General features: G+C 48.5%; 1 protein-coding gene across 1 annotated transcript; it reads left to right on the top strand.

The window, feature by feature from the left end:
* The first annotated feature begins 9,258 nt into the window (after nt 1-9,258).
* LOC146867341 (transcription factor HES-5-like) lies at nt 9,259-12,101 on the top strand. The gene is made up of 3 exons (XM_085614948.1): nt 9,259-9,394; nt 9,612-9,792; nt 10,782-12,101. The coding sequence occupies exons 1-3, from the start codon at nt 9,332-9,334 to the stop codon at nt 11,000-11,002; spliced, it is 465 nt and encodes a 154-aa protein (XP_085471074.1). The 5' UTR covers nt 9,259-9,331; the 3' UTR covers nt 11,003-12,101.
* The last annotated feature ends 1,811 nt before the right edge of the window (nt 12,102-13,912 follow it).

The raw sequence follows: 13,912 nt of genomic DNA, 5'->3' as shown, positions 1-13,912 counted from the left end.
GAAGCAGCCATATACTATATAGGAGGGCACCGCGTAATTCCACGATGACCATCTCGAAAATGGCTGCAACGAATCCTATCATGTTTGGTATCAAACATGTTGGAATCATACCTCCCAGACCATAAACGTTGTGAGAAGTATAATTCCAAGCACTGGAAGAGCCCTCCATTAGGCTCTCAGTGTTCCCGGTACCAGTCTTCTTGACCAGGACAGCCCAAAATGGTTGCTGCCGACCAGAGACATGATTCTACCCTTCTGCTGCTGAGCCAAGCTCGAGCAGGAGAAGGCATAACAATACGCATCCTGTCACGGGGAGGTGTGACCACCTCTCAGACAGGATTTCATGTATTGGGGTGGGGTGGGTGGGCTTGCATGTGCCACTCAGTCTGCATGAGGGGCACATTTGGTGTCCCTGTGCATAGTCCAGTTTAAACCAGTCCTGGGAGCCATTGGCTCCAGCTCTGGGCGAAACTGGACAAACGACATGGGAGTAACCTCCCCATGTCCAGAATCGACCATGGGAGGGTCCTCTGAATTTTCCCAATCCTTTCCCTAGGGTACTTAAGGGCTTACCTGGGTGTAGGTCCCTAGATTTGTAGTTGGATAAGATTCAGATCAGACAAGATTACTCTTCTACTGTCTGGGCACTGCAGACTTCTCTGAACTTTGTTTGGTCCTGACTTCATCTCTCTTCCAGTCTGCTGCATCGTCTGTGCCTGTGCATCATACAGGAACCTTCCAAGGCCCGTGAAGCATCAAAGACACTTGAAGGAATCTCCCTTTGAGTGAATGAGTCACTCCCCTGCATTCGCAGGCACTGCAACTAAGTTGACTAGTCTGCTGATCCTGAGCTCCTCCGGACTCTAAAGGCTCTACAACACAGATGGTGGTTTTCCACAGCTCCTGAGGCCTGCCCTCTCACCAAGTTTGAAGCCAGTATCCCTCATGGGAGTTGCAATAACCGAACCTCTGTGCACCAGGTCAACATGCAGTTGCAAAAGCTTGTTGTCTTCTTTCCAAGAAGATCTAAGGGCTCCAAGTAGCCCCAACCTTGAGCACCTCCAGTGACCAGAATCTTGAGTCACACCACACCGTGTGCATCACGGCCTCCATCTTTTGGTGAGCTGCTTGAGGTCCTCTCGCGACTCCAGTGCCTCCAGCCTGTGGGTCCACTTGAGGCTGCTGAGGCAGACAAAATGAGACAGAAGTTAGTTTCGATCATTACACAAAATGGGGACTGAAGGCAAAATGGTGCTGCAAAAGCTAACTTAAGCATAATGCTAATAGGAGGAGTCGACTAGAAGTATTTTCTAGTCCAATAGGGGCTCTGCTGGGTGAGGGGGATGCTTGAGAGAGGGCTAGGAAGCTGGTGGGGCAGGTGGAAAGGTCCAAGAAGGTGGGAGCCCAGGTTGTAGCTACAGGGGCATCAATGGTTACTAGTGCTGCAGCCAGCAGAGCTGAGCAGGGTGGTGCAGGGAACAGCGAGGATGCTCCTGTACCTGAGAAAATCAGTGCAGCGGTGGAGGGAGATTCCACCAAAAAGCAATATGCGGTAGCAGCAGGTACGACACAACTGTAGCCAATTTTAGGTGTGAGGGAGATACGGTCCCTAAGGGAGCGTTTGGGCAGGTACATCATACAGGAGGGGAAAGAAAAAATTGGGATATGTTTGAATTGTTGGTTGACAAGTCAGAAAAAGAAGAGATGAAAAGGTGTAAAGAGTGTGCCGATTCCAGGGATCGTGGCCATTTGCCTTAGAAGAAAAAAATTGAGGAGACATTGGTTAATTGGATAAAGAGTTTCTCGAATTATCATGCAATCATGGCAGAGCGTTTTGCCGGTTCAGGCACCCAAATGGCATGCAATCAGAATAGGATTGCCTGTGCACATGAGGAATACAGGGGTGTGGGGTGTAAGGAGTATGAGGAGTTTAGGAGAGCAAAGGCGACTGACCCCAATTTAGGTTGGGATCAGATTGACCTCATTATGTGGCTACGCCACAGGAAGCCAGTGAGCAAGGACCCCACCCCCGGGCAGTCTTTTTGAGAAGGCCCCTCTTGTAACGCGGTGGGGAGAAGTGGGTGTGCTGGGACTATAACAGGCGAACCTGCTCCAGGCTGCCAGGGTCCTGTAGATTCAAACACGCTTGTTCCTTCTGTGGCCTCCCTCTCACCCCAAGTCCAAATGTTTTAAGAAGTCAAAGGGGATAAGAAGCAAGAATAGTGACTCAATCTTCATCAGGGTGAGGATGGTTGCATTGATACCATGGTTAAACAGATGCAGTTGCCGAACCGCAGCTCAGATTCTTCTTGAAGGTTTCAAAGAAGGTTTTAGAATTTCTGCACCTGACTACTTAGGTGTTCCGAATTGTCAGAATCACCAGTCGGTAAGGTCCAACAGGGTGGTGGCGGTAGCAAAGATAGAAAAAGAGCTGAGGCTAGAGAGGGTGGCTGGCCCATTTGAGACAGTGCCAGTAGAGAGTTTTGTCTGCTCACCGTAGGGGGTGGTGCCCAAAAAGAACCCGGGAGAATGTCACCTAATTTACAATTTGCCTGCTCCCAGGGACCAATCACTGAATGATGCTATTGACAGTGCGCTATGCACCGTCAGGTGCGCCTCGCTTGATCAGGCAATACAGATGCTCCAGGAGCTGGGGCCTGGCACCCTGTTAGTAAAATCAGACATTGAGGCAGCGTTCCACTTACTCCCGTGCACCCACAGGTTTTTCATTTGTTGGGTTTTCAACTTGACGGGAAGTACTATATGGACAAGTGCATACCCATGGGGTGCTCTGGCTCCTGCTCATACTTCAAGAAATTCAGTTCTTTCCTTTAGTGGGTTTTCACGCAGGTGACAGGTCATGCGGGGGTTCTCCACTACTTGGACAATTTCCTCTTCTTGGGCGCATAGCTTCAGAAGAGTGTGGAAGGGCGCTACAGTCCTTCGGCGTGCTCGTGCAGGAATTTGGAGTCCCTTTAATGCCAGTCAAAACTGTGGGCCTTTCGACAGAGATTGAGTTTCTGGGCATCGAGTTAGATTTGGTGAATGGGGTGTCACGGCTCCCACAGGTGAAGGTTGCTGCTTTCACCCTCGCATTGCAAGAGTGTCTGAGTAGGGAGAAGGTCACCTTGCATCAGGTGCAACAAGCTGTTGAGCAGCTCAACTTTGCGCTAAAAATCATCCCCATGGCCCGCCCATCTTCACGTTCCATCCCGCGGGCAACGTTGGGCCTGAGGGAGAAGCACCATCACAGTTGTCCAGTGAAGTCCGTCAGGATATGCGTATTTGGATGGCATCCTGCGTGATTTCAATGGCAGTGTGGTGTGGCCCAGCCCTCCCAGGTCCAGTGATGAGCTGGGCCTGATGACAGACGCAACAGGAAGCGAGGGTTTTGGTGCCACCCTGGGCCCGGCGTGGTCCGCGAAGTGTTGGCCAGCGTAGTGGGTGGAGTCTGGTTTGATGGCTAAAATTGGTTTCTGGGAGCTGTCCCCCATCCTGGTGGCATTGGCCAGTTGGCAAGAGCAATTTCGCAATCAGGCTGTGTTTTTTTGGTCCGACAACATGTCAGTAGTGGAGTACATTAACCAGCAGGCAGCTAAATGTTAAATTATTTTCAGGCTGGTAAAGGAGATAGTGCTCCACAGCATGACATTGAATGTGTTGTTTAGGGCCAAGCATGTCCCTGTGGTGTTGAATAATGCTTCTGATGCTCTGTCTCGTTTCAAGATGCAGTTTTTGAGGTCATTCCACCCGTAAGCAGCAGAAAGTCCACGTCCTTTCCAGACCATCTATGGCAACTTGGTGGCCCAACCTATCAGACCTCGTGGCAGCCAGCTTAGCGCCCACGACAAGGCTGGCCTATGAGGGTGCTTTTAGCGCCTATTTTACTATCCTTGGGAAAGGCTGGGGAGGGATTTAGCATGAATCCTCCTCTGTGTTATCATTTCTTGGGGCATTGAAGGGTGAGGGGCGTTCTGCAGCATGCGCACGGCACCACATGGTGGCGATTTCCTTTTTTTGCGAAAATGTGGTGACACCGGTATCCCACCAGCACTTTCATAGTGCAGAGGGTTCTGAAGGGGTGGCAGCGTTTTCAGGGATCGAAACCGAATGCCCAGCGCCCAATTGGCATCCAAACACTGGCAGCAGAATGAGGAGTGCTGGGGAGCGTCTGTAGGTCCACAGGGGAGGTCCATCTGTTCAGGGCAGCATTTACCCTGGCCTTTTATGGCGCATTCAGGATGGGGTAACTGGTGGCGTGTAACAAGAAGAATTGGCAGGAGGGCTGCAGTATGCACATGTCCTTTCACACGGGGGTTCGGTATGTATATCAATCCCTCGGTCAAAGACATACCAGGGCGGTGGGAGGAACCACGTTATATTGCACAAAGCACAGGGAAGCTCTTGCAGTTCTTTGGGCAACCTCGAGGCATTCTTGGCAAACAGACCTCAGGCGTGGGGAGTCCGCTTTTAATTCACGAGGATGGCACCCCGCTCACCAAATTCCAGTTAAACAGAGTTCTTGGTTTAGTGCTCGGGCGGTGGAGTTGGACTCTTCCAAATTCGGTTCCCATTCTTTCGGAATTGGGGCAGCCTCAGAAGCCACAGCCAGAGGCCTCACGACAAGCAGTACAGAGGATTGGTTGGTGGTCTTCTGAATGTTATAAACAATATGTGTGGCTACACATGCTTCCAGTCTATTACGTATTCTAATAGCGGTGTTCTTTTTCATTTTTTCTCGCAGTTTTCATGTCCTGTGATGCAGGAAGGAAGTTCAATGTTGTGCTTCGGCCGTCCGATCCTGGTCCAGCTCAGGTGCTTGCCTGGGGACCGGGTGAGACGGAAGCAGAGTGAAACAGCCGTTTGTCACAGGAGGTTACGCGGAGCCAGCCCAGCAAGTGAGGTTCAAAATCTTTCATGGGCAAGGAGGGCCTTGCCTGGGGCAGTTAAGGAGTATGTTAGAGGCTTTGCTGGTTAAGTTGCACATGCCCCTGGCAGTGGTGGTGACGATCTGGTGCACATAGGCAGGAGGGGCGTGTTTGAGGCACTGATCACGAAGATAGGGTGGTTGGCAAGGAGGTGCCCACAGTCTGTTGTGGTTTGGTCACACATGATCCCACGATTTCAATGGCGAGGGGCGACTCGGTCTGGGCTTCAAGCACTTCCGGGGCAAAAGAGGAAGGCCCAGGCCGGTTCCTGATGGTTTTGCGGGCATCTTTATAGGGGGACATTGAAGCGGCTAGAAGGTCTTTTCCTCGCCGCTCCCGACGTGCCACGGTGACCGCGCCCTGCTGGCTGCCTCATCACAGCGCAGGGACATCGAAGAGTTCCTGCTCTCCAGTTTCTTGCCCACCCACCATCTCCTAAGGCAGCAGATTGTGCGACTGATTGTTTTGTTGTTTTGTTCTTTTTGGTGCCAGGCTTTTGTTCTTCTCTTACAAGGTTGCCAATCATTTCCTGACTATCGATGGCTGCATTGTTTATCTAAACTTTTCTTTTGCAGGTCAGCGTATTGTCGTATTTTATGGTACGCATCCTTAGTCTGCGGTAAGGTCATGATTGTTAATGGGGATACCACGGGGACAGCAGTCTCTCATAGAACTCCGGGGGCGCTTACGGCCAGTAGTCTGGAGGGTGCGGGGTGGGGATGTGACCCTTCCAGTAGGCCCCTACCCGCACGGGCGTGTGGGCGCCAAGTTAGCATAACAGCGCAGCCCCTTGGGGGAAATATTATAGGTCATAGGGGGTTCCCGAGGTAAGTAACCTTCTCGGCAGACGGGCCTCCTGCGCAAGGTCACACCGGAGGGGGGGGGGGGGGTGGACCTTGCACATAGTTGGACCAGTCATGACCTTGCCCTTAGGGTTAATTTCAGGATACGCAGAGACAAATGTAATGTATATATTCTTTAGTTTAAGATTTGGAATAAGGCTGGGCGTGGTGCTCCGCTTCGCCCACGGAGTGCACGTAGCACTGCCTGCTTCGCCATTTACGAAGTAGGCGTAGCAGGCAGCGCTACGCACACGCCGCTGCGAAGCAGAGCTGCCCGCCACCCGCCGCCTGCCCGCCCTCATTTTAAAATACTTTAAAGAATGTTAAAAGTAAATAAATGACCTTACCTGCAGTGCGGCGTCCCGGGGCTCCCTCTTCCTGCTTGCCGGCAACTTCTTCACACGAAATCACAAGAAATGCGCATGCGCGGGTGTCCGCGCATGCGCATTTGTGTGAAGAAGTTGCCGGCAAGCAGGAAGAGGGAGCCCCGGGATGCCGCACCGCAGGTAAGGTCATTTATTTACTTTTTACATTCTTTAAAGTATTTTAAAATGAGGGCGGGCGGGAGGCGGGCGGCGCATAGAGGGGCTACGCGGAGCGCGCGAGTGTGCGTAGATTTTGCCACACTACGCGCTGCTCCACGTAGCCCCACTACGCCCAGGGTTAATTTGGAATGGCAATGTATTAGAATCTCTGTTAAGGTTAGCCATCCACAAACATTGTATATGATATTGTACATAAGTGTTGATGTATGATCACTGTCTGGATTGTTATGGCGGGTTTCTGCGTATTGACATATGAGAATTATTAATATGTTGTCATTTCAATTAAATACGGCGGGGTTATTACGACTCCTAATCCAAAGTACAGTTTTGTTGCGTTTTTGGTATGATCTATGCCTCGGGGGAGCAGGGGAGATCCCCACGAGGCCCATGGGATGGAATGGGAGTGTTTGGGTGGAGCGGCGACTCGGCAATACTTGGCCATATAGTAACGATCGGGGTATGCATAGGATTGCCACCCATTACTTGCTAAGAGAGAGTCGTCAATGAACCCACAGCACTGAGATAGTCAAGTCGCCATTACACTTTCTGTTCTCAGTTCCTCAGCCACTAAAGGGCATTGAGATTTGGTTATTTGCTCCCACACTCCCAAAGAGATGCTGAGGAGTGTATGGGCTTTCACCCTCATGTTTTCCACCCCAAAACGTATTTGTCCTACAGAAGGACTAAGATTTGTACTGGAAGCTTGCACCCACGAGTTCACCCCCTCTATTCATGAAACCGAATGTTATTGCTAATTTACCCCTGTACAATGCCGAATGTGCTATTAGGATGGCATTGCAGTACCTTCTGGTAATTGAATCATCCAAGTAACTTTGCGCCCATGCGTTCTTAGTATGTGTGTTCGATTGTATGTTTTTGTTTACACATGTTGTGTATTGATCTCTGTCATGTGTACCTGAATATCTGGTTAGTCTGCGCACGGATGACCATGTCTGGTGGTTTGTATGGACGAAATGTTGTATGGCTGACTGTGTTGGTGTATGTAATTTTGTGGGACTACGTGCATGCATGTGTGATTTAGTGCGTCACTGTTGGGCGTCACCTCCGGGGCCACGAGGCCTCAGAAGCTCCACCTGGAGAGCAGCATCTGACAGCAGAAATGTCTCTCGTTTTACTCGACATTCTGCCAGCTCTAAAGTCAGACCAGGGCCGGGTTTAGGGCAGTGCGACTGGTGCGGCTGCACTGGGCACTGACCTGTCGAGGGGGCGCCGCCCTCATGGGGGGGGGGGGCCGCTGTGTTTAGCAATAACTTATGATTGGAGAGATATGGGGCACTTTTGCCTGGTGGTAGTGAGAGAATCCGAGGAGGTGGTCATGTGGTGTGGGGGCGCCAAAAATGATTGTCGCACTGGGCACCACCAGAGTCAGACACGTCATTTTTTACGGCAGAGTACCAGTACTACTCCTTGGGCTCTGTTCCTGATATCAGGGCACAGCAGCTGTTTTCGGGTAGATAACAATCAACCAGGCAAATGAACACAGATTTGTAGTTAAACGAGGAAATACAACTAACGATCCACGTGTGAGTGGGCGAGAAAGGCCCACTCTGCGCCACCAGGAATCCATGGGTCCCTTTGGGAATATCTGCGGTCTCCACCCAGGGGCTTCTGGGCAGTTCTCCGTTAAGAGCCAATTTCAAACTAGTAGGTAGTCGCGAAGAAAGAGGAGGAACTTGCTTAGTGCTAACAGGTTGTACCAGTGTCTGCCATCAAAGCGGGCACTGGCTTCCTTGCACGTCAATCACTGCCAATGACGTCACAGAAAGGGAAAACGTCGTTGTTGCAATTAACCTTCCCTTGGCTGACGTCAGAAACACTCGGTGAATTACCAAAGACGTTTTAAGGTGTGCGCAAAGTGGGCTCTGGCCCAGGGCCCCAGCCTTCCTGGGGCCCCAATAAAGCCAGCTCGGTTCTGCAGAATCTTGCCCCTATGCCCTTTAATAATTCTTAAACAGATTGTTTAAAATACCGTTTTGCTCTAATTTATTTTTAATATGATTGATGTGTGAGTTTATTACAGACATTTTGCAGGGAAATGTTGTTTTTAGATTTCATGCAACATCCACGAGAAAAGTTTCATTTAGATCAAAACAGGAGCTCACATATGAGAAATGGGAGGAGGTCACTGAGATCCTTTGCAGTAATATTAATGAGCTGCTGCTGTGTTATAATATTGAAAACACACATCACTGTCCCTGAATATTAGATGTAAACACACCTAGACGTTGGACCAGTCTGCCCGTGCACCATCAGTGACCTGGCCAAAGAGGGCAGGAAAGAGCTAAGACGGGATCATACATTCAAAGCTTTTAAGAACAGGGGCCCCCACATGCGCTTGGCCCCGGGCCCCCAAAATCCTTAAGATGTCCCTGCACGATCCGTTTGAAGCCAGATCTGGGTGGTTTCGAAGGCAGCCTTTTGCCACTAAACCGTTTATGGTGTGTAGAAGTCCTGTTCTGATGAACCAGAACGTAAGTTATGAATGAAAATGAAATTTTAGAAAGATAGTAAAGTGTTTACTTCACTGTTGAATCTCTGGGAACCCAGGACTCAGACAAGTGATGTTGGGAACACGAAATGAAGAATAAAGAAAGGTACAATTCTCTCCACAGCCCACCCCCTACCTCTCCCCTGCCTCGCTTCTTTGTATTTTATTTGAAGTTTATGGCACGCTCTGTGTTTAGCTTGTGGCAGGTGCCTGGGCAGGGACACGCGCCTAATTATCATGAAGGGGCAGCTCTTTCCCACACTTTGTTCTTTAGTGTCCGGGTCCCAGATGTCCCCCACCCCTCCCGTCCTGTAATGTGCCACACTTCCATTATCCCTGCTGCTCTCTGATTGGCTACTGAGTGTGGGAACCTCTCTCCAGCCCCAGACCCACACATTACCCTGCAGGCGGAGGGGGATAAATAGGGCAGGAGGGAGCGAGCTCTTCAGATACCGATCACTGTGGGTTCACTGCTAAGACCCCGCTCTTCACCCCACACCGGGCAAGATGGCGCCTTTCTGCACCGAAAGGAAATATGAAGAGGCGCGCGAGAACAGAGACATTAAAAAGGTAAGAACCAGGAAAATGTAGAAGCTGAAAAATATATACTCGCATACATTTTAAACCAATTTGGATATATTTAAAATATTGTTTTATTCACAATCTCATTGTAAATGCCGTTTCATTGTATGCAACGTGGGTCTGCTATCTTTTCTGGTATGTATTTACGTTCTTAAAATGTGTGCTGTGCTGCATTCAATAACTAATCCACATTTTGTCCCTGCAGCTGAGGAAGCCAGCGGTGGAGAAGCTGAGGAGAGATCGCATCAACAGCAGCATCGAGCAGCTGAGGATGTTACTGCAGAGAGAGTTTGAGGAACGTGAACTTCCGCCCAAAGCAGAGAAAGCGGATATCCTGGAAATGGCCGTGACGTACCTGGCCCAGCGCGTGCAGACACCGGCAACAGGTGAGAGGCAGTAAACTAAAGGGTTAAAGTGCAATGGTTGCACTTTTCAGTAATGTGTCTATGTCGGGAGGAGTGGGCTAAAGTGGGTGGGGTAAGAGTCTGTGGGGCTAGTTCGTCACGTGGAGACTTGTAACTAGGGAAAGTCGGTTTGGGTGAAACTGGGTGCAGGATTATATCGTTTAAAAGTGTTTCGCATCGGCATCCACTCCACCGCCTGTATTTTCTCGCTCCATCCAAAACGCAGGGCCATTTTATATCGATTAAGCTTGTATTTTAAGCAGAAGTGTATCGCCCAGTTCTTAATTGAAGCCGGTAGTTTCCGGTGCTTGGCATTGGCACTTATATTGACAGCTACCACATGGTGGCGTTGTTTATGTAATATAGAGAGGACCACAACAAAAGTATTTATTCAGCAATTAGATATTAAAGCAACTAATGCCAGCCTCTCAAGCCATTCTTACAGCTTGGGGGGCCTCGAACACTCTGAATTGTCACACTTGTAGCAGTGTGGCTAGTAGTTTTGTAAATACTGTCACTGGCGATGAAGACAGAGGTGGTGCATGCTGGGGTGGCCTCCTGAAGAGGGCCCTGGCACTTTTCCCTGGCACTTTTTATTTATTTATTTTTATTTACAAATTAAGCACTTCTAGTTCATAATTGTAAAGTATCTGGAAGAAATACAAATAATAAGTGTAAGAAAATGTATGCCGTGTTACCATGCTCAGGTTGTTAAAGAAAAAAAAAAAAAGTAAGTGGCCGGGCCCTAGATATTTCCCTGGTGGGCATCGCGGCTCACATCGCTCACTGCCCTCTAGCAATCTGTCAAATGACAGGTACAGCGCTGCCTACTTATAAGTCAGTGCTTGCGTGAACATAGCACCGCGATACCATAAGTCTCTTCAAACCCTGTACTTAAAATCACAATTGTGTGTTCACTTCCTGTTGTATAGATGTGCAAACATTAACCCCTCGTCTCTCTCTCCCTGCAGCCGCGGCCTCCAGTGAAGGTTACTCCAGGTGCCTCCAGGACTCTCTGCACTTCCTCTCCCTCCACGGAGCCCCCACAGAGACCCGAATGAAGCTGCTGCGGGCCCTCCATAGACCTGCGGCTGCAGCAGAGGCGGTGTGTCCTTCTCGGCTTCCGTCCTGTCCCAGCAGCACTAAAGAGCCCGCCCAGGACAGCCCCAGAGCCCCGTGGAGGCCCTGGTAATGCGGGGGCCGCGGCCTGGACTTTTCTTCGGACTTCTTTCGAGGCCTCGGTCCCCTCTGAGGGAGAATATTCATTCTTGTGTCTGGAGCGCCCCCCTGCTGTGCAGGGGGGAGTTAGTTTATTTTACTGTACTGCAACGAGCTGATCACACATAATTAAGTGATGACGCTTTTTATAGTAACTTGAAACAAGTTAGTACTGAACATGTTGTATCTTCCATTCAGAAGACATTTTTTCACGTTTATTTTTGCTTAAAATGTTCCGATTTTACGAAGATTCCACTGCTAGTTTTGCAATTAAACCAGTACACCATTGATATAAATTATAGAATGTATTGCCATTTTATTAATTATAACTATGGCCTGTGTTTTGTAAGTTTTTTTATATTAAAAAGTTGATTGAATCGTCCATGTTTAATATCCTCAGTGGATGGACACTGTATACATGAACTGCAGATTCATTCATGTACTGACGTTATATATGTAATTATCCAAAACCGAGTGTATGGTTTATGTATTCAACATCCATGTTTCTAATCATTTGTATATTACATGATTATCAGTTGCGGATTAAATCAAACGAGATTGGGATTTTAAAGCATCCTATTTTACATTCAATTGTTGGTGTATATTGCCATTTCAATGATAAATGTATAAGAAAATGGCCGCCTTCTGTGAGGGCAAAGTGTGATTCTGGAATTGTTAAGATATGTTAGTTATCTCCGAACAGTGCATGTGACAATGTGCACACTGAATCTGTATTCTCCATTGAGTAACAATAATTGTGTTTTGAATGTGTCAGCATTTATATATCTGTATTTTCCTATGAAAATGTATAGATGCGCTGCCGCCTTCTCTGAGGGTGGAGTGTGTTGTATTTTTGGGGGTATGTAATCTTCGAAGTGTAACTGACATTCATTGTTTTTTAATGAAAAGGGAAGCAGTTACCACTAGCGCCGAATCTTCATTTTAGAAGCAGTCTTGGCGCTATTTGTGTAAGCTGCACAATGTTGCGGTCTCTTTTATAAAGATGCTCAGTGTGGTGAACTCCCCGCCGTGGGTTTGTATCTCAGTGACTGAGAACGTGACCTCTTCAAAGACAGAGCTCAATAAACAGACTCTTAAAAGTAACGACTTTTCTCCATTTTTTTATTTCCACGGATGAATGTTGCACTATTAAATGACATGCACACATTACCGGCGCTGTACAAGGAAGGGCACCTCAAGGACAGACCCATCAATGCTATAGTTAATTCCAAAGAGCTGCGCAGCGCTTTACAGATCTCTATTCACATAGCACGACAAGCCATAAAAGGACATATTTCACCCTCGTGGGGGATGCGTTATTGCGCGGGGCAGGTGAGACCGAAGACAACGCTCTTTTCATCTATAATTCTGTGGCGTTGTTAGCAACACGTCACTTTCAGACAGGGCTTTAAGTGGGAGGAAAAAGTGAGTGCTCCCTAAAAGGGGTGTGGCCTGCGCATTTCAGGGCGTGGCTTAAACGTGTCATCCAAAATTCCCATAGAGTGTCACCTTACCCACACATTTGCAGAGAATCACAAGTGCAACTGGCATACAGGATCATTGTTCTGTGCGCACCGCAGAGAGGCCAAGGATTGGATGTGCACGTGTTCTTGAACACCTTTTTGACCCACCTACAAGCATTGACACTGCCTTCAGCCTGAATTCAGTTGTTGCTCCAATCACCCGAATGTGTTACAATTCAAAGCATGCACCATACATGAATAATATGCTCTCTAAAAAACGTATCGTGACACAACAGCCAACACTCTTAGGGAATGCAATATTAAGGCAAGTATGTGAAAAATAGATAGAAACGACATAGATCACCTTAACCTTTTTTACACGCATTTTTCAAAAATCCATCAGTGTTTTTGCCTGTATAGTTGAGGACACGAATCCTAGGCCCGAAAGGGACCCGTATCAATCTCCGTTTTAAAAACCTACCGAATCGGACACCCAGAGAGACCCGCTCCACTTAAATCCCTGCTTTCAGCACTTACACTTAGAGCACTTAGGTGACGCGCGCTAGGGTGAAATCCTCTCCCTGCTTCAAAGGCACCAGGACCGGAGCTGCAGAGATAAGTGTGTGCGTTTCTTGTACACAACTGGTAGCACGTGCCGAGTCCGACGCCGACTCTTAAGTGTAAGGGGGTGAGAGTGTGCCGCACACACAGCATGGGGCTGTCACCACCCTGGGCGGTCTATGACGCTCAGATTTCACACACCGAGAGGAAGGAAGTGCTTTGATGACGTCAGAGCGGGCAGCCGCGTGGCAAAGCTCTGCGTTGAGCACACTTATAGTATTCCAGGTGTTGCATGCGTACTTTATAACTTGTACCAAAACCCTGCAGATTACAGAGAAAGCAAAGGAGCACATCTGAGAAGAGTAAACTCTCCAGTCAACACTACAGAGGCCTGGTTGTGAGGCGCTAGCTAACACCAGCCCCTTAAAGGAACAGCAGCCCAGCAGAGGAGCCCCTGTGAGCACACAATACATGATGGAAATACGTGTCTGATAATAAGGGTGGTGTCAACAAGTGGGCGCGATCTCGATCGTCAAGCCGCAACGGGTCACCTATTACCAAAATGTGTGGCTGGTCACCATACTATTGCTTAACATCAACTGGAACAATATTAATTTTATCCACAATATCATGACGGTGCTAAAATGTGGAATTAAGAATTATAAAAATACTATTCCGCATGTATAGTTACCACAAGCATGTGCTGGCAGTCGGTGTTCTGCATCCTATATTTATAAGTTGGTATCGACCTATTATTAGAACGTTTAGCCGCTACAATGCAACCCAACTGTCAACCAAGTCCTCGCACACACATCACTTTCAATGACAAAAGAGATGTCAATTTCTAACGTGGTCACACA

Source organism: Triturus cristatus, chromosome 1_2 (assembly GCF_964204655.1).
Source record: "Triturus cristatus chromosome 1_2, aTriCri1.1, whole genome shotgun sequence".
Classification (NCBI taxonomy): Eukaryota; Metazoa; Chordata; class Amphibia; order Caudata; family Salamandridae; genus Triturus; species Triturus cristatus.
Note: the sequence above shows the minus strand (reverse complement) of the source record. Positions and strands in the feature narration are given on the sequence as shown.

Bases quoted from the DNA above. Each gene is read 5' to 3' on its own strand.
- LOC146867341 (XM_085614948.1), top strand. From the start codon at position 9,332: ATGGCGCCTTTCTGCACCGAAAGGAAATATGAAGAGGCGCGCGAGAAC. The intron at 9,395-9,611 runs GTAAGAACCAGG...TTGTCCCTGCAG, and splicing joins AGAACAGAGACATTAAAAAG to CTGAGGAAGCCAGCGGTGGA. The intron at 9,793-10,781 runs GTGAGAGGCAGT...CTCTCCCTGCAG, and splicing joins CGTGCAGACACCGGCAACAG to CCGCGGCCTCCAGTGAAGGT.